Below are 17,884 nucleotides of genomic sequence, written 5' to 3'. Positions count from 1 at the left end.
CTCTCCACTTGCTTCTTGATAGTGGCTTTTTATCATATCATGAATTTTTACATTTGTTATTCATTTGTGCTTTCAGCTTGCACTTTTTGATTCTGCAATGTTGAAGAAAAACTAGTGTATGCTACAGCCTATCAAATTTGTCTGATCGAGCTACTATTTTATGGAACTAGTGGAATTCAAGAATGAACAAGCTTCTATTGTAGATTCTTGAAACTACTGGACAGACAAAGCATCAGTTTTTTATTATTGTTTTCCTCTTAAATACTTTGTCGCTAGAAGAATAAAGATGAATTTTACATGCACAATATTAATGTAATCACATCGGATTACTGTGTTTGACAGTCCAAGGTGAAACTCTTATTTTTCTTACAGAACAATGATGCAACTCTCTCATACTTCATGGAAATGCCCTGGTGCCAAGTTTTGGCAGGAATTAAGGAAGAATAATGCAGAAAGTGTTTCTGCTGATGATATCACACATCTCCCTCTTCTTTTTTGGTTCATTGGACCGATTGGGCCTGGATTATTTCTTAAAAGGGGTAGACCTTTCCTCCCTTCTTAATAGCAACTTTCCTTATCGGTGATTTGATCCCAGAACTTCGTGCACTAGAGCAAGACTTGAAGTTCTAATTTGCTGACTGAATGGCTGGGATCACAATTCATAAGGCCACTCATCTGTCTGTTTATTATTTCTAACATTACCATCAATCATTCACCCTGTGTTTTTTCTTGGTGTGGGAATGGATTGGAAGAATTTTGTTATGATGATCTGTGCTTTCATGTTGCTGAATAAACATTTTTCTTTAGTACTGAAATGATTTCACTCGCTTTATAAGCATCTATATTTGCTAATCTTGTTTAAGTGATTTTCAGCAAAGATACTTTGTTGAGGTTTGGTTTAATTGTGTTACTGGTTGCAGCATTTGGGTTTTGGCATATCTAAATCAGTGACAAGTATTCATCACGTCATTGATCATCTGAAATCTAGTGCTATGAAACTGAAAATTTGTATAACTCGTACAATTTCATTTGTCTGTATTTATTGAATTTGTCTATCCACACATTTGTGGATTGGAGCTATAAATTTCAGTTTGTAATCATTAATGTTGGGATTCTTTAGCCTTTAGTAAATCTTGGTCCAACCTACCGGTAGGCATCAAAAAGAGGAAGCTGTCGTTTTGTTGAGTAAATAATTCCGTTTTCTGAATCGGCAGCCATAATCGGAAAATATGTTGTAAGCAAAAATTATTTAAAGCGTCGCCGTTGCCGGGGATCGAACCCGGGTCGCCCGCGTGACAGGCGGGAATACTCACCACTATACTACAACGACTTAGTGATTTGTTCGCCAACAATTCTCCCTCATTAATTTTGGATTAAATAAAGTAGAATTGGAAATGTCAAAAAAGTCCAAATGAGAGAAACTGGAAAAAGCTAGCCCATTGTTTAGTTTGTAAGAAATTTCCTTTTAGTTTTTCCAAATTAATAATGTAATTTCTTTATAGTCTTATTTGAAACCCAATTTCTTTCTTCTTAATCCATATATTATATCACTAACAAAAATTAAAACGTCACCATTACCTATCACTAGCATCTGGACGTCTGTACTCTGTGTTTGTATACGAGTACAGTGCATTACAGCATTGCAAGGGTAGAGTAGGCATTAGCCACTACAAGAAGCAACTGCCTGGATCGTTCTTTCTAAGCATCCGCCATATCCATCTTTTGTCTGCATCATCGAAGACTTCAGTAGTTAAATCAACTAACGCGTCGTTGAATATTCCAATCCCTAATATTACTAGAAGGCCTTTTCTTTCTTAGATTTTTTTTAAATTTTTTTTCTACACTCGACCTCATTTTCTCTCCATTTTCCTCTTTTCCTTAGCTTTCCTCTTCTTGCAAGTTTCCTTCTAAACCCCCTCCAACCTAGCTCTTCTCCATTGCTTATAAAACCTATCGCTTTCTTAAAGTTCTTGTCTCTTTGTTCATTATCCTTTATCTAAGTAGAATCTGTAAAAAATTGTTCTTGGGTTCGTGAGATCTTTGTCTTTCTGCTTGATCGTTGAAGTTTAACTTACATTTGAGCGGAGTTGGAGGTGGTTCAAGTTCATCGTATACAAGGTTTTGCAGTGTAAGCTAATTTATAGCTAAATAAGTTTGCTTTTGAGTTTTTTGGGTTTTCATCTGATTTTTGAAATTAGTGAACGATTCCTTCTGGGTTATAAAGATAAAGGTTTATTACTTTGGGCGTTTTACATTCCTTATTCTAATTTTAACTCAATTTTTTAGAATCCCTTAATTGGATTTAGTTTTATTCTACTTAATTATGGGGTTTTTGTATTTCACTGGCATTTGAAGTGAAAAAGGTCTCAGCTTTGTCATTTCAGCAATTCGGCTAAATATTATACTCCAATCTAGAAATACGAGTTCTTTCTCGATAGTAACACTGTAGGTAAAAAAGATTATATTTTGGTCGTTTTTCATTGTTCGGGATATGATGGGAGGACAATCTAGCAAGCAAAAGGGTGTTGAACCACCGCCACCGCCACCGCCACCGCCACCGCCATTCCAAATTAACAGTGATTCGCAGTACACAGCGGGGTTGAACTCATATGAGAAGGCTTGTAAACTTGATCCAGACCTGCAATCTTTTGATAACGCCGTCCGTGAAAGGACAAACCAAGTAATAAGTTCCCTTGCTACTGGTGTGGAGGTTAGATCACTATCATTTGACTCACTCAGGGAAGTCACCAATTGCCTGCTTGAAATGAATCAAGAAGTAGTCAAAGTTATACTGGAATGCAAGGAAGATATATGGAAAAACAATGATTTGTTTGCTTTGGTTGAAGAGTACTTTGACAATAGTGCTAAAACTTTAGATTTTTGTACTGCCCTTGAAAATTGCCTTAAGCGAGCTCGGAATAGCCAATTGATCATACAAGTTGCTCTTAGGCAATTTGAAGGAGAATCAGCACTGCAAGATGGAGTTATAGAGAAGAAGTATGCAAAGACATTGGAGGAATTACGTAAATTCAAGACAGTTGGTGATCCTTTTACTGAGGAGTTCTATATATTATTCCAGGCGGTTTACAGGCAGCAGGTATCCATGTTGCAGAAACTGCAACTTCGAAAGAGGAGGCTTGATAAGAAATTGAAATCGATGAAGACATGGAGAAGGGTGTCTAATGTGTTGTTTGTTACTGCATTTGTCTCTGTGTTAGTTTTCTCAGTTGTGGCAGCTGCCATTGCTGCACCGCCTGTTGTAACAGCTTTGGCAGGTGCATTGGCTGTTCCAATAGGCTCAGTGGGAAAATGGTGTAATTCGCTTTGGAATAGTTATATGAAAGCGTTGAAGAGACAGAAGGAGTTGGTAAGCACAATGCAGGTTGGAACCTTCATCGCAATCAAAGATATGGATAATATACGGGTGCTTGTTAACAAATTGGAACTGGAAATTGAGTCGCTCTTGCAAAATGTGAATATTGCTTTAATAGAGGAAGATGCTTTGAAGCTTGTGATAGATGAAATCAAGAAGAAGTTGGAGGTCTTCATGCAGACCATTGAGGATTTAGGGGAACATGCTAATAAGTGTAGTCGAGACATTACACAGGCAAGGACAGTAGTTTTGCAGAGAATAATCAGGTATCCTGACAGCTGAAGAAGCCCTATGTACTATTAACTTGCCAACTTGGCTATGTACTATTAACTTGCCAACTTGGCTATCATGTGTGACTATGATTGATGCTGTAGGTAGAGAGGGTCCTAATATTTTGGTTGCTCGACTTGAATTCAACCTATTCGAAGAAAATTATATTGTTGAGCAGGCCTATTTTCTTTTATTCAGAAATGATTTCCTAATATTTTGTCTGGCATGAGTTAGATTCTGGGTAATCTATTGAAATATTTAGTTGTCTGAAACTCCTGACTGTGATTTCTTTATAAAATATAACTTATCTTAGAAAGAAATGTAAGTAAATGATTTTCAGTTGATGACTTATCAAGCAGATTGAAGCTAATTGTTCCAATGGAGTAGTAGTGATTACATCCATCATCACATTACTGTAATGTTTACGTTAGAAATGAATTCGATTACATTATAATACATTCTGTTATGGAAGATCGTTTAAACTCAATCTGAATGAATCTGTATTTGAAGTGTGTGTTTTATATTAGTTCAACAAGTTTTGCCAGGATATGAGAAGGACAAGAAATTGAATATCCTTAGATGTATTGTGTGGATTTTCTGACAACTTTTCTTACTTGGGAAGCCTGTGTGCTGTAGATTTAACCTAGGTTGATTGATTGCTGATTACGGGACCTTTGTAGATTTAACCTAGGCTGATTGATTGCTGATTATGGGACCTTTATTTCAGGCATGGTTCAAATGATAGATTTTGAAGATAACTTGGTTCGAATTTGCTTCCTTAATTTGTTCGAACAACTACAAAATTGACCTTTGGTTCAATTTATCCTCCAGTCTTGTAATTCACTCTCAATTTGTTCAAATTCTCGCTCAATTTATCCAAATTCTTGCTTAAATTTAGGCTTTTTGGGTAAATTGCACCTGAATTACAAGTCCAGGGGTAATTGCAACTGATGTGATTTTAGTGCCAAATGATTTTAGATTCATTGATAAGTTTTTCATTTTGATAGATTTCCTTCTTTCTTTTCTTACAAACCCTCCCCTGCTTCTACCTGCAGAATTTAAACCCATAGGCATTAGAATGAAAGCTTTCAATTTTCTACTGATGAGATAAAATAACCAAGCACAAAGTTTGGCTGGTTCAAACGTTGACAGGAAGCACTTATCCTCAGTGAGTAGAGTGTATTGATGTATTCGTTTAAGCCTTAATCTATCCCGCTCAACTAGGTGAACGTGCCTATCATCTACAACTACTACCTTCTCGAATTGAGCTATTAAAAGAGAAACTTGTTTTGAAATCAAATGGCGACTTTTCCTGCCAACGATAGATTTTCGCACGATCGTCGTTTTGTTCACAGCCGGATAAAACTACAAAATAGGCGCACATGTCATCTTAATTAAGCAAACCACACCTTGTTTTTAGAGCCTGTCGACATCTAACATCGTCCATATATGGTCACGACTACTCTGTTAAATCCGCGCGCTCTCTACCTATTGCTCCGATTATGGTAGTTCTAGACAGGCGAGTTCTGATCATCAAATACATGCTGCATTTCCATGGCATCAACAGATTTCTAATAAAATCTTTGATTTCTTCATCAAGCTATGACGGTTGGCCTTTTCGCTATTTCAGCATTTCCGGAAAATGCTTTCATTCCTTCCACCAATCCACACCCAGAAAATCCATTAAACAGTTCACCAAAACTCCAGAAAAAGCTCAAAATATAGAGGACCCAAATATTTACATGAGAAATACAATTTCAAACATTTATAAAATCTTGAAATATTCATCTTGGGACACTGCAAAAGAGCACTTATCAAAATTAGGTATAAAATGGGACTCTTTTACAGTCAATCAAGTACTAAAAACCCATCCGCCGATGGAAAAGGCGTGGCTTTTTTTCAACTGGGCTTCTGGACTAAAAGGTTTCAAGCATGATCAGTTTACTTATACAACAATGCTCGATATTTTTGGTGAAGCTGGTAGGATTGCGTCGATGAATTACGTGTTTAAGCAAATGCAAGAGAAGGGAATAAAGATCGATGCGGCTACTTACACTTCGCTTATGCACCGGGTTTCGAGTTCTGGAGATATTGATGGGGCGATAAAGATTTGGGAAGAAATGAAGGAGAATGGGTGTTTCCCTTCTGTTGTTTCGTATACGGCTTTTATGAAGGTTTTGTTTGATAGTAACAGAGTGAAAGAGGCAACTGATGTTTATACGGAGATGCTTGAATCTGGGATTTCTCCGAATTGCTATACCTATACTGTCCTAATGGAATATCTTATTGTAGCTGGTGAGTTGCGTTTTTGCACTCTAAATGTTTGTTCTTTTGCCCATGTGAGCGAGATAACCATATTTTTCTTAGAAAAAGGAAGTGATGGACATAAAATAGTGTTTTCTAATTGCTTGTTGTGTAATTTAGAATTAGAGTTAATAGTTCTCGAGAAATAATTTTTTTTAAAAGGAAAAGTTTCTTATAATTGCTCATGGTTCGTGAAATTCAGTATCTCATATTTGGTTTTGGTACAAGTGAGTTTCTAAGACTCGCTGCCAAGAAATTGACCGAAATTTTTTTCTATTTTGTCAGTTGTCACTGCATATCTCATGTCTGCTGCATCCAACAGCTATGTTTATTTCTTTCCTGTATGAAATTGTCTGTTGTTGGAGTATTGCATTTTTTTTTTTTTTTGTCTAAACAAAATATTGCTCTTTCTATGATCGATTTTAGGTAAGTATCAAGAAGCCCTTGAGATTTTCAGGAAAATGCAAGAAGCAGGGGTACAACCTGATAAAGCTTTATGCAATATTTTGGTTGAGAAATGTTGCAAAGCGGGGGAAACAAACACAATGACCCAAATCCTTCAGTATATGAAAAGTAATTGTCTTGCTCTTCGTTACCCTATCTTTTTGGAGGCACTCAGAACTCTAAGAATTGCTGGTGGGAGTGATGCTCTCCTCAGACAAGTTAATCCTCATTGTTCTACTGAATCTATCAAGAATTGTGATGCTCCTGAGTTTCTTGCAAGTGCTGCTGAAGATCCTTTAGAACAAGGACTTCTACTGATTCTCTTGAAAAAACAAAATCTTGTGGCAGTTGACCATTTAATTGCTGGGATAATGGACAAGAATATACTTTTGGATTCTTGGGTTGTCTCGACCATTATTGAGGTAAACTCTACTCAATGTAGACCTGATAGTGCTTTATTGGCCTTCGAATACAGCACGAGGATGGGCATAGACCTAGATAGAACAGTATATCTTTCCTTGATTGGCATTTTAATAAGATCAAACACATTTCCGAGGGTTGTGGAGGTTGTCAAGGAAATGATTAGGGCTGGGCATTCTCTTGGATTGTATCTAAGCGCTCTCTTAATTTACAGGCTTGGTTCTGCTAGAAGACCTACATTTGCTGCAAAGATTTTTAATTTATTGCCTGTTGAACAGAAGTGCACTGCTACTTTTACCGCTATGATTAGTGTGTACTTCTCTGCTGGTAGTGCAGATAAAGCACTGAAAATCTACAAAACCATGCAAAAGAAAGGAATTAATCCTTCTCTAGGTACATACGACATTTTATTAGCTGGTCTTGAAAGAAGTGGTAGAATTTGTGAAATAGATACTTATAGAAAGGAAAAGAAGAGCCTGACGGCCAATGGTTACTACTGGGATAGCATCCCTATGGAGGAAAAGATCTGTGACCTTCTTTTTGCTAGGGGTTTGGTATCTTGACTATCTGTTTTTGGAGAACAGGCATTCCTTGATGATGAAAGTATCAAGAAAGATTATGTCAATTTAAAGATGGGTGCATTAACATATGAGGATTCTTTGGTAAGTTGAGAGAGTTTGAATGCGCACAGAGAATTGCCAAGGATTACCTGCATTAATGTGGATTTCGACTTTGGAGATGCTCACTCTGGAAACCCACGATGAATATTGTCTTTGTCAACCGTAGGGCATTTTGACTGACAGAACATGTTATGGTTTTCTCCAAGTTCATTTTTGACACGACATTATTGTGGAGTTTAAGTCAAGATCCCACCCTATTCTACCACTTGATAAATTTCAGTTCTGTGATAAACACAATCATGCAATATCTTTCTGCTCCAACATTCCTTAGGCTCTGCACATTTTGAGTTCAGAACCAAAGTATATCCCCCTAGGAATCATCATCTACAACAATGAGCATACTTAGAATCAGTTTGGTGCACCTCTATGATGCTGAATCTTAAATTTGTGAAGATACATTATGATTTTTAAAATGAATTATGTAAATTGTTGATGGAATCTGTTTTTTCCATTTTGGCACAGTTTTCCTAGCTAGGGATTGTCCTGCAGATGATTTATTCAGGTATTTATGTGGATATATATATATCCATGCTAATGGTATACATTTATTGCATTTGCATGGCAATCCAAGACTAAGGACAAGTTTTGGGGCAGAAGCCAAGAAGGTGGATCTATGTCTTTTGTTGTGGGCACAATATATCTTGAGGGATAGTTTTTATCTTGTTGAATTATTTATAAATTTATAGTGTTTCTTGCTTAAGAAGCAGAATTGGGATTCAAGGACAAGATCAATACTTGATTGGTCTTGCCTAATTAGCAATTCCTTACTGTTCTATGTGGTAAATAAAAATTCTGATAATCATCTTTTTTTTGTTATTTGTGTTTGGCGCAACCCCCCTTGGCCTGCCTGACTGCCTGCCATGTGATGGGTTTTCATTGGCATCTACATTCAATTTCCACAGAACTTGGATCAAGAACAAACTGGATAGAATATGCCATTGCATTATACCCTAGTTTTGAAAAATTTTCTCACCCCATCTCAAAAAATAAAATAAACATTTACAATCCATATCGTGATGGAACCTATTAAAGAAAGATTAGCTTAATTCTTAAACAACATTTAGCTGATATTAAGCCTAATCTATCTCTTAATATTTGTATTCTCCAATCCATTACATAGTTTATCATTGAGGTAATAATTCAATGAATCTTGATGTCAATTTGTTAACAAAAAAAAAAAAAAAAAAAATCTTTTGTTGAATGAGAAATTCTTGAAGAACAAAAAATCATAAGCACAATTTGAATTTTTAATCTCTTACATGATAAGATAAATATTTGGCCAATTAGTCGGAATAATAACCTTTCACCAATATATATATATATATATATATATATATATATATTATATATATGGTCAATCAAATCACACCTGATTAATCAATAGACAATAAAAACAAGAATCATTAATGTTTTTTATACAAGAATTATTAATATCCATAAACATGGTTCCAGGAAGGAAAATAAGAGATCTTATCCATTGTTGTATCAAATTAGATTTATTTATGAACTAATTAAACGATAATAAATTATATTAGCTGTGTATTAGGCATGGTTATTAAAATTAAAACGCTAATCAAAATGGTTGCACCCAAGAGACTCCTCCAAGTTCCAATCCAACCTCCACAAGATACGCAATTTAAGCCAGCTCAAAAGAATAATTTGCTGAGTCCGTTCTGCACTTAGTTGACAATGTTCTTTTTATTATATGTCTATATATTTTGTAAGTCTCCTCTCCTAACAACCCAGCTATGGCCAACCAAGCTTTATAGCCAGCATTATAACAATGTTTATTCAATTATATTTTTTTTTCTTGTTTGAAATTTGTGCACGACATTAGAAAAAATAAATTAATACTCCTTAATCTAGACGACATTAGAACTATTACAAACCCTAATTTTATTTGTAATTGCACATTAGCCATAATGCACCTTATAATTTAATTATTGGTATTGACCACTGTGTGGGCAGCACCTTTGTAAATTATAATATACCATTTTGTCATTTCTTGTGTTCTTTTTAAATTGTGCCATGCACCTTCTTAAGTCAGCCATGTTCTGTTTCTATCCAATTATGTGATAATTCTTTTATATTAACATGCTTTTAAACCTTTTTTACTCTATTCTTCTCCTTTTTGTATTTGTTTTTAATTAAAAAAATATAAAAGTTTGTGTCACTCAGCATATGTATGTGGCAGCTAAAGAATTCAGTGATCAATTACTTAATATTTACTGCCAAGTATTCCTTACTTACTTAATAGTTTAAAAATTAATTTAGTTAATGAATAAATTTATAGACTGAATTTAAGTAAATGAACGCGGTAAAAAGTAGTCATGATCTAGATATAATCACTTGCATGCGTTGTATACCAAATTGGTGGAAATGAAAATGAAATGAAAGGGGCAGCACACCACACCTGTCTCTATCTTTTGTTATTTATTTATTTATTATTATTTAATATTTTCCTAGAGTGGCGCACCGTCCATTAAGAATTCGGTGCTTACGCAAAACTCTCGACCAAAATAGTCAAATTCATTTCGATGGACGTGTGGTTAATTTCTCTTTTTAAAAAATTCAACGGACAAGATTCAATATTATGTACGTAAATCATGCCCACGAAATTAGAGGGAGACAGTAATTACGTACGCGTAAGCCTTCAATTTATTATTTATAGCAATTTTGTTCTTTTTGGAGTAATTATAAATTTTAATTACTTAATCAGTCTATTGAAAAATTTAAATTACATACTATAAGTTTAAAAAATTAATTTTTTATTAAGCTTCTAGTTTATAGTAGACTAATATTACTTGAATTGGCCAAGTCATGATAATCAATCATGGATTGCCAATAAGATTAGAGGATGATGATTGACTAATATCCACGTCATTATTATATCTGGAATTTCTTTTGAAAAAACATTGGAGAATTTGAAAAGCAAGAACCCCACAAACAATATCTTGGTTAGGCAATAATTGTGCTCAGAATATATGCTATTGAACCATTACATACATAATCTAGCAGGACTTGATAACAAAGAGATAGAGTTGTAGTGGGACTAGATTGCAACTACATGCATTTTTCCCGTAGATAAGGCAGAGTCCTACAATTATTGCCTTTTTCTAGGATAGGTTCCTTCAACTAATACCTTTCTTTTCTTTGTCAAATTTATGATTTTTACCTGCCATTGGACTTTATTTTTATGGGCAGCTATGGATTTCAAACTTTTCAAATTCGATTAAGACTCAGCCTCGTTTGATTTTTAATTTCTACTTATGTATGCAATTTACAAATATTTCTATTTTGTTCGGTCAAATTGAGCTGCATTTTCAAATAAATTTTTATTTACAAAAGGTCTAGAAACTAAAATATCTAAATACAACTCTAACTCTTATATCTAAAATCTCCATTGCTGTGAGATTTTACCTAAATAGAATTTTCAAATCTAGAGTCGCCATTATTAAAGTGATTTTGTATAAATACTACCATTTACTGAGTTTTAAATTTTTTTTGCAATAGACGCAAGTTGATTTGAGAATATCCGACTCACCGTTAAAAAAAAAAAAAAAAAAAAAAATTACTAGTGCTGCCTACTATCAATTGGGTTATTCTTCAAATCTTGAAATTGATTGTACTCTATTGTAAATTTGCATATATCTTTACGTAACCTTCCATTGTCTTCTTGTCCCTAGTCATCTAAAAGATGCTTTATTTTTGTAATATGCAAAGCAATGAATGGTAGCAAATTTTGGCATTTTTAGGAACATTCCATTCCTTGGAGTTGGAAGGACTCTCTGTTCATCTTTACATTAATTAATTGTTGTTCAAGACTTTCTATGATCCACATATACTCTTAAAAATTTGAGATTATATACATAAAAGATAAGAAATTTATCGAATTGTTACGATATAAATATTATAATATATTCAAATAATTTATAAATTTCACATTATATCAATCATGAATACAATGCAACTAGATTAAATTGATTGGGATGGCATCAAAATTCATAAAAAAAAAAAAAAAAAAAAAGAAGGTGGTTTGGGTTTTTGGAATGCAATTGAGGGTTGAAAGAAATCAATCAATCTTCCCAATTTTTAGTACCAAGAGGGAAGAAAAGGCAGTCCTATAAGCATGTGCTACGAAGAGGCATTGCTAAAAAAAAAAGGCAAGTTACGTTAATGGGTATCAAAACTATTGGCGATCCCAATTTCCAATTTCCAACTAGTCGTCACGCACATATACTTCTTAGTACACTTATTTTTGTTTTTGGAATATTATCTTTCATCCCTAGTTGAACTTTGTGAATTTTAAAAGCTGCTACAAGATGCTTAATTGAAATCTACTAATTAGTTAATGAAATCGTTTTTAATATTTTCAATATATAAATTTTAATTTCAATAAGTGCTCAATCACTAAATTAATAAAAAAATAAGTGGAAAAATATTTGTATATGTATATATATAATGGCTGATGTTCAAAACTATGAATTTACAAATTAATTTTAACTCCAATTAAAACCTAATTAATATAAAAAAACAAAAGCTTAATTGGGAATACATAGCTAGGTGGTTGGATTTTCCAGTACAAGAATTGTTAGGTTAACCCTAAATGAAATTAATTGAATTTTGGCATCTGCGAGGAGGTTTTGTTGTCAAATCCTTAGGTCTCTTATCTAATTTTTGCTGACACAATATAAAATCCAAGCATAAATAGGAACAGCTAGGCTAATTTTTGCGGGACCGTAGAATATAAAGATTTTTTGTATTCTAACAAATTCAACACGCTAATTAATAAGAAGTACGTACGCGTTTATAACTATATATATGGCATGTATAGAAAATGATATGCAAAACGAAATGCACATGTTTTATTGGTGAAAACTAGTACATTGTAATGGAGATACGAAATGAAACGCGGGAATTCTGGAGCACATGATTAGTGTTTTTATATTATAAAAAATTGTAAAACATGTCTATATTAAGATTAATTGTTTATATGTGTTTCAAGTCATCAAGATTAGGTTTTCTTTCGTCTTATGATAAGCTTGATTATGTTTGCATTAATTTGACCCTATCACTTAATTTCATATATAATTTTTTCAAAATTTGCAAACCAAATCTTTGGACAGATGATATATATCAAGAACAATATTATTAAACATCATAAACTAAATTAATGTTTATATTAAAAATTAAAAAGTAAAGCATCTAAAAATTATTCATTTTGCCACTTTAATATTTTGATATTATGACATGTAACCGAATTTGCTACTATTTTTGAATAACTATAGCCAAAAAAATTCAAACAGTAAAAAATACAAATTTTTAGATGAGTTTTCTTGATTAATTTTGGAAAATACTTAATCTAATTCTCTTTAATATGGTAGAATTTGATCATATTGTGTTTTAGGTCAAAAATAGAAAAGCAATTCAAACATGGTTTGTCTACTTGAGAAGCTCAAGTTGAGTTACAAAATATTTTTGAGATTAGAATTTGAATTGTTTATTTCAAATAAGTTCTAATTGACTTGCAACACCAATAAAATATAAAATAAATTATGAATTTGTTTATCTAAATATTATTATTTCAAATTATGATTTTTTAAATATAAGTATAATTTTTGAATTGCAATATGAAGTAATTTTACCTAAATATTTATTATCATTTTATAAAACTTTTCACCAATTTAATTACAACTATTTGAAAAAAAAAAAAAAAAAAGGTGCCGCAGTCACTGTTCTGTAATTTATAATACTTTAGTATATATATATATATATATATATATATATATATATATATATATATATATATATATATATATATATTATTTTGGCAATTTCAATTGCCTTAAAATATTAATGGAGCGGAGTTATTGTATTAAAACAATTTTTTGTCACTAATTTATCTTTTCTAATAACTTAGGAATAGAAGTACATTATTTCATATTTTTCATGATTTGCCACACGTGAAGATATTTACCTTCATTCATAAAAATTAAAAGATAAAAAAAAAAATAATAAAATTGCAACCAATGAACTTGGTTTATGTACTAGGCCAAATACAGTAGATCAGCCCATGAACTTGGTAAAGGAACTTGGCCACATACTAAGAAAGAAAATTACGCCACATTTTCGACATATTATATGAAAAAAAAAAAAAGATATTTTCGCCACATTTTATTTAAAATTAGAATGTTATAAAATCAAATAAAAACAAGAATATTTGGTAATTGATTTTAAAAATGTTAATTTGTTGAAGATGCTGTTGCTACAATTTTTTTAAAAAAAAAATTATAACTGATTTTGTAATTTTACATTTAATTAATTTATTAAGCAATTATAAATAATTCTACTGGTATATTTAAATAACCTAAGTGTTTCACATGTTTATATGAGTTGAATTGATTAATAATAATTATTAACCTGTTGATTCATTATATGCATTTTAAATTAATAAATTTGATCCGATCCGACGTATGTGCAATCCGTTAGATTAATTTTCCGTCAAGTAACTGCAATTTGCTATTGCTAAGAGGAATTTTCGTGAACGAACCAGACCTCATCTCTCATATGTGGCGACACGTTTGCGTGAACGCAAGGCCTATCACTTTCACATTCAAAACTTCCCTTCCCCAGTAAACCCACCACCTGCCAGCCAAGCCCATTACCCAATCCCCTATTTACTTGCTCTTAAGAAAAGCTTATCTCATGTAACCAAGCCTATTGTAATTCTTTCATCTTATGGATAATGATTGGGTCTGTCACTTCCACGTGTAAATTTGTGTTGGATACCTAACGGTTCTTAACCTCAGACTACCAGACAGCGTCAGCACCTAACTTCCCGTCTTTTGATTCATATCATCTGACGGTCTGACACGGTTGGTCTATAAAAGTTGGCCAACCACGTGTACGGTGATTAAGGCTTTTTTACAGTTTAACCAACATGATTTTTTCTCCCGTGAATGGGACCCTCTACTTTTTCAATTTATCGCAACCGCACGATATGTTGGAATGAAGAATATTTCAATGAGAGTGGAAGAATATGCTTAAATGTGAGGCAGTGATAAATTATAGTAAAGTATCGTGTCGTATGTCTCTTTTAACATATCGTGGTATTTCCATATTATCTTCGTCTTCCGCTACCTTGGGACACCTATATTAAGGACCTGAAGCAGCAACCGTTTCCACTCGATTTTAAACGTCAAAGCTTCCAATTTTTTGGAAAACAAAAGCTCTCTCTCTCTCTCTGTATTATTTTGTTTCTTTCAATAGATTTCTCTTTGCTTAACAATGGCGTTCAAGAAAACACTAGCTGAGCGTCTTTTCAAAATCTCTAAAATATCGAATCAGTCTCTAACAAATTGTCGTATTTCCTCTCCCGCCGTCCAGAACCGAATCCCTCAAAACCCTAGCAAAACCAACATTGCTCCGGATCCAGGAGATAATGGAATATTCAGGCGTCTGTTCCACAAGAGAGCCATGTTCCAGCCGCCTACCTCGCCGGAGATCCGCTCGATACAAGTCGGAGAAAATCTCATCCAGAAACTTAAAGCGTTTGACATTGCGAAGGATAGGATTAGGTTGGACGGCTTGATACCGCCGGCGATCAAAGATTTCAATGGATCTCCGGTGGAGAGGGAGCCGGTGAAGGAAGACTTAACGGTGGAGGATGCAAGAAAGCTACTAAAGGCGGCGCAATTGGAAATTGTGAAATCGAGGCTGAGAGGGATGGAAGAAAGCAAGATATCTTATTCTGAGTTCGTTCGGATCTGTGGAGAAGGCGGTGCGGATACGGCACAAGGAATTCGGGTTGCAAAAACCCTCGATGAATCGGGAACCGTAATCGTCTTGGGGAATACCGTGTTCATCAAACCGGAGCAGGTAAAATTATTTTTTAAAATATTTTATTCCAATTCTAAATGATAATTAAATATATTTCTCTCTGCTCATTAATTTGTTTTACAGATTAAAAATTAGCATGCACTATGCTTACATTTCAGTCCTTGGGAACTGATTACAATTAACCAGATAATCACAATTTTAATCTTTTTAATTTTAAATTTCCAGACTACCGAAAACTGATATGCTTTTATGATCATTTTTTTTGTGTGTTTTCTTTTTCAACAGGAGATTGAAACTTTGTTGTTTCGCAAGATCTAAGGACATAAAAGCCATTCAGTTTCTACGGTGACAAGATTTGTTTCACCTTAGGCGTGTGCGAGGCCTATGGACTAAAACCCATAAAGCCTTGCCCTGCCTCGTCTTTCTGTTATTCACACCAGAACTTAATTAAAATTTTTATTTTAATTTTAATAACAAACATAATTAAACAATTAAACTTTCTCATTCCCAGAAAAAAAAGATGAAAGATTAAAAAACAGAATCCAGTAAAAAAAAAAAAAAGCATTTGAGTTTGATTACATTATATTCCGTTTTCATTACGGATTATGAACGGCGAAGAAAAGACTAAGACGTCAAGTTTCTACTTTTTAAAAATAATTTTAGAAGAGTCGAGAACAAACAAGAACGTGGAGTACTGATGTTTACAGATTTTTTTTTTTTTTTGAACATTAATTTATTTTCTCCTAAATTGTTTAAAAGTTTTCAACAATTTCTTTTTCAAACTCCATTTTTGTTAACATTTTTAGTCTATATTTGACTGTTTTGAATTAATTATTCTCTGTTGCCAACAAATTAAATAATAAAAGCCGGTAAATATAGAACTATCCTTTACCCAAACAAAGTTTTTTTTGGTTATTGTTATTACAGGTACTAAAAGTGATCGGAGGACTAATTCCATTACCAGCAAGAACAACAAGCCTCAACGATCCAGGAAGAAAGGAGCTAGAAGAAATGGAGAAGCAAAAGGCTACAATTGACAGGAAAGCTGATACTCTTGTTCGCCGTGAGCTATGGCTCGGGCTTGGCTATTTCGTTGTCCAAACAGCCGCGTTCATGAGATTGACGTTTTGGGAACTCTCATGGGATGTGATGGAACCGATTTGCTTCTATGTCACTTCCATGTATTTCATGGCGGGCTACGCTTTCTTTCTGAGGACATCAAAGGAACCTTCTTTTGAAGGATTTTACCAAAGTAGATTTGATGTCAAGCAGAAAAAGCTAATGGAGAACCATAATTTTGATTTGAAGAGGTATAATGAGCTTCGAAGAATTTGTTATCCCTCTTCGACGACGGCGGCGAACATTATTTCATTTGATCAATCAGAAAAGAGTTATGCAAATTAGGAAAACATAGAAGAGCAGTATGCAATTTTGTTTAGAATTTAGTTGCGGCTTCCTGTAACCTGATCTGGAGAGTGTATTTTCGTTAATTTTTTACCCTCATTTGCAATATACTATATACATAAATATAACTCCAATTTTCTAACATAAAAGTGAATTCTCAAAAATATATATATAAAAAAATTATTTCGACAAAATTATATAAATTATTTAATTATCAATAGAAATTTATCTTTAAGCTCTTTGAAAAAAATATTTATCTTTAGGGAGCAAAACAAAAATTTTTTTGATAATGGAATAAACGTAGATTGTAATTGAATGATTGAATAAATCTTCTATCTGTTAATTGGCATTGGAATTAATTAATTAATTGATCTGGATACATTTTATATTTTAAGCGTATTTGATTGAATAAATGGGGTACATTAAACAAATTTACTGGGTAATTATATAATTCAAGTACAAAGAGAAATTTCTAAAATAAATCAAATATTAAAATGTCATTTCAAAACAGTTGGATAGAATATAAAAAAATATATATGTGACGGTATTTAATGTCTAGAGCAAAATTTTAAAAAGAAATAATTGTATTGCCAGGTAGTTGAAAGTTGTTTTTAATGCAAATAAAAATCAATTGCGGATTAACTGTGAGGATTCCCCTTGCCCCACTGCCGATTACACCTATGGTTCAAATGGAGGAAAGTCGGTAGCTATGGACTCGAGAGGAGAGGTTGTAGGCCCATTTCCTTTGTCCTAATTAGTAATTCTCTTCTACGGTATTTTTCACAAGTTGTCTAAAAAAACTATTAAATTTATCTACATTATAATAAATTATTAAATATATTACTTTTAATTTAATATTAATTTTTTAAAAAAACCATTAAATTGAAGTAATAATTATTGATCATATACAAAAGATAAATATAGAAAAAAAAAATTTATTACTTCTTGAAATAAAAAATGTGACAAATATTTTGGAATAAGCTATTTTCTCAAATATAATAAATATTATAAAACAGAGTTAATATCTTTTAAGCATTTGGGATTGGAATCGGGACCTCTAACTGTGGAAATTGAGACACTTGAAAGACTTTCAATATACATGAGTGACAAATGCATGAACGTATATATATATTCATTCAATAATCTCACA

The 17,884-nt window shown here is 32.9% G+C and overlaps 3 protein-coding genes and 1 non-coding gene across 4 annotated transcripts; 3 read left to right on the top strand and 1 right to left on the bottom strand.

Moving 5' to 3' along the window:
- Positions 1–1,258: 1,258 nt before the first annotated feature.
- TRNAD-GUC (transfer RNA aspartic acid (anticodon GUC)) lies at positions 1,259–1,330 on the bottom strand. Its single transcript has one exon. It is a non-coding gene; the product is annotated as a tRNA-Asp (tRNA).
- A 327-nt stretch (positions 1,331–1,657) lies between these two features.
- On the top strand, positions 1,658–3,855 carry LOC105639598 (transmembrane protein, putative (DUF677)). The gene has a single exon (XM_012223701.4). It carries the CDS (start codon positions 2,492–2,494, stop codon positions 3,653–3,655), a length of 1,164 nt encoding a protein of 387 aa, XP_012079091.1. The 5' UTR covers positions 1,658–2,491; the 3' UTR covers positions 3,656–3,855.
- Positions 3,856–4,062: 207 nt separating this feature from the next.
- Positions 4,063–8,307, top strand: EMB3111 (Tetratricopeptide repeat (TPR)-like superfamily protein). The gene is made up of 2 exons (XM_012223702.4): positions 4,063–5,938; positions 6,374–8,307. Exons 1-2 carry the CDS (start codon positions 5,146–5,148, stop codon positions 7,372–7,374), a joined length of 1,794 nt encoding a protein of 597 aa, XP_012079092.1. The 5' UTR covers positions 4,063–5,145; the 3' UTR covers positions 7,375–8,307.
- A 6,358-nt stretch (positions 8,308–14,665) lies between these two features.
- On the top strand, positions 14,666–16,883 carry LOC105639600 (calcium uniporter (DUF607)). Its single transcript, XM_012223703.4, has 2 exons — positions 14,666–15,369; positions 16,258–16,883. Exons 1-2 carry the CDS (start codon positions 14,779–14,781, stop codon positions 16,732–16,734), a joined length of 1,068 nt encoding a protein of 355 aa, XP_012079093.1. The 5' UTR covers positions 14,666–14,778; the 3' UTR covers positions 16,735–16,883.
- The last annotated feature ends 1,001 nt before the right edge of the window (positions 16,884–17,884 follow it).

Source organism: Jatropha curcas, chromosome 3, assembly GCF_041381405.1.
Source record: "Jatropha curcas cultivar XTBG-Jc1 chromosome 3, XTBG_Jcur_1.0, whole genome shotgun sequence".
In the NCBI taxonomy this organism is placed as follows: Eukaryota; Viridiplantae; Streptophyta; class Magnoliopsida; order Malpighiales; family Euphorbiaceae; genus Jatropha; species Jatropha curcas.
Note: the sequence above shows the minus strand (reverse complement) of the source record. Positions and strands in the feature narration are given on the sequence as shown.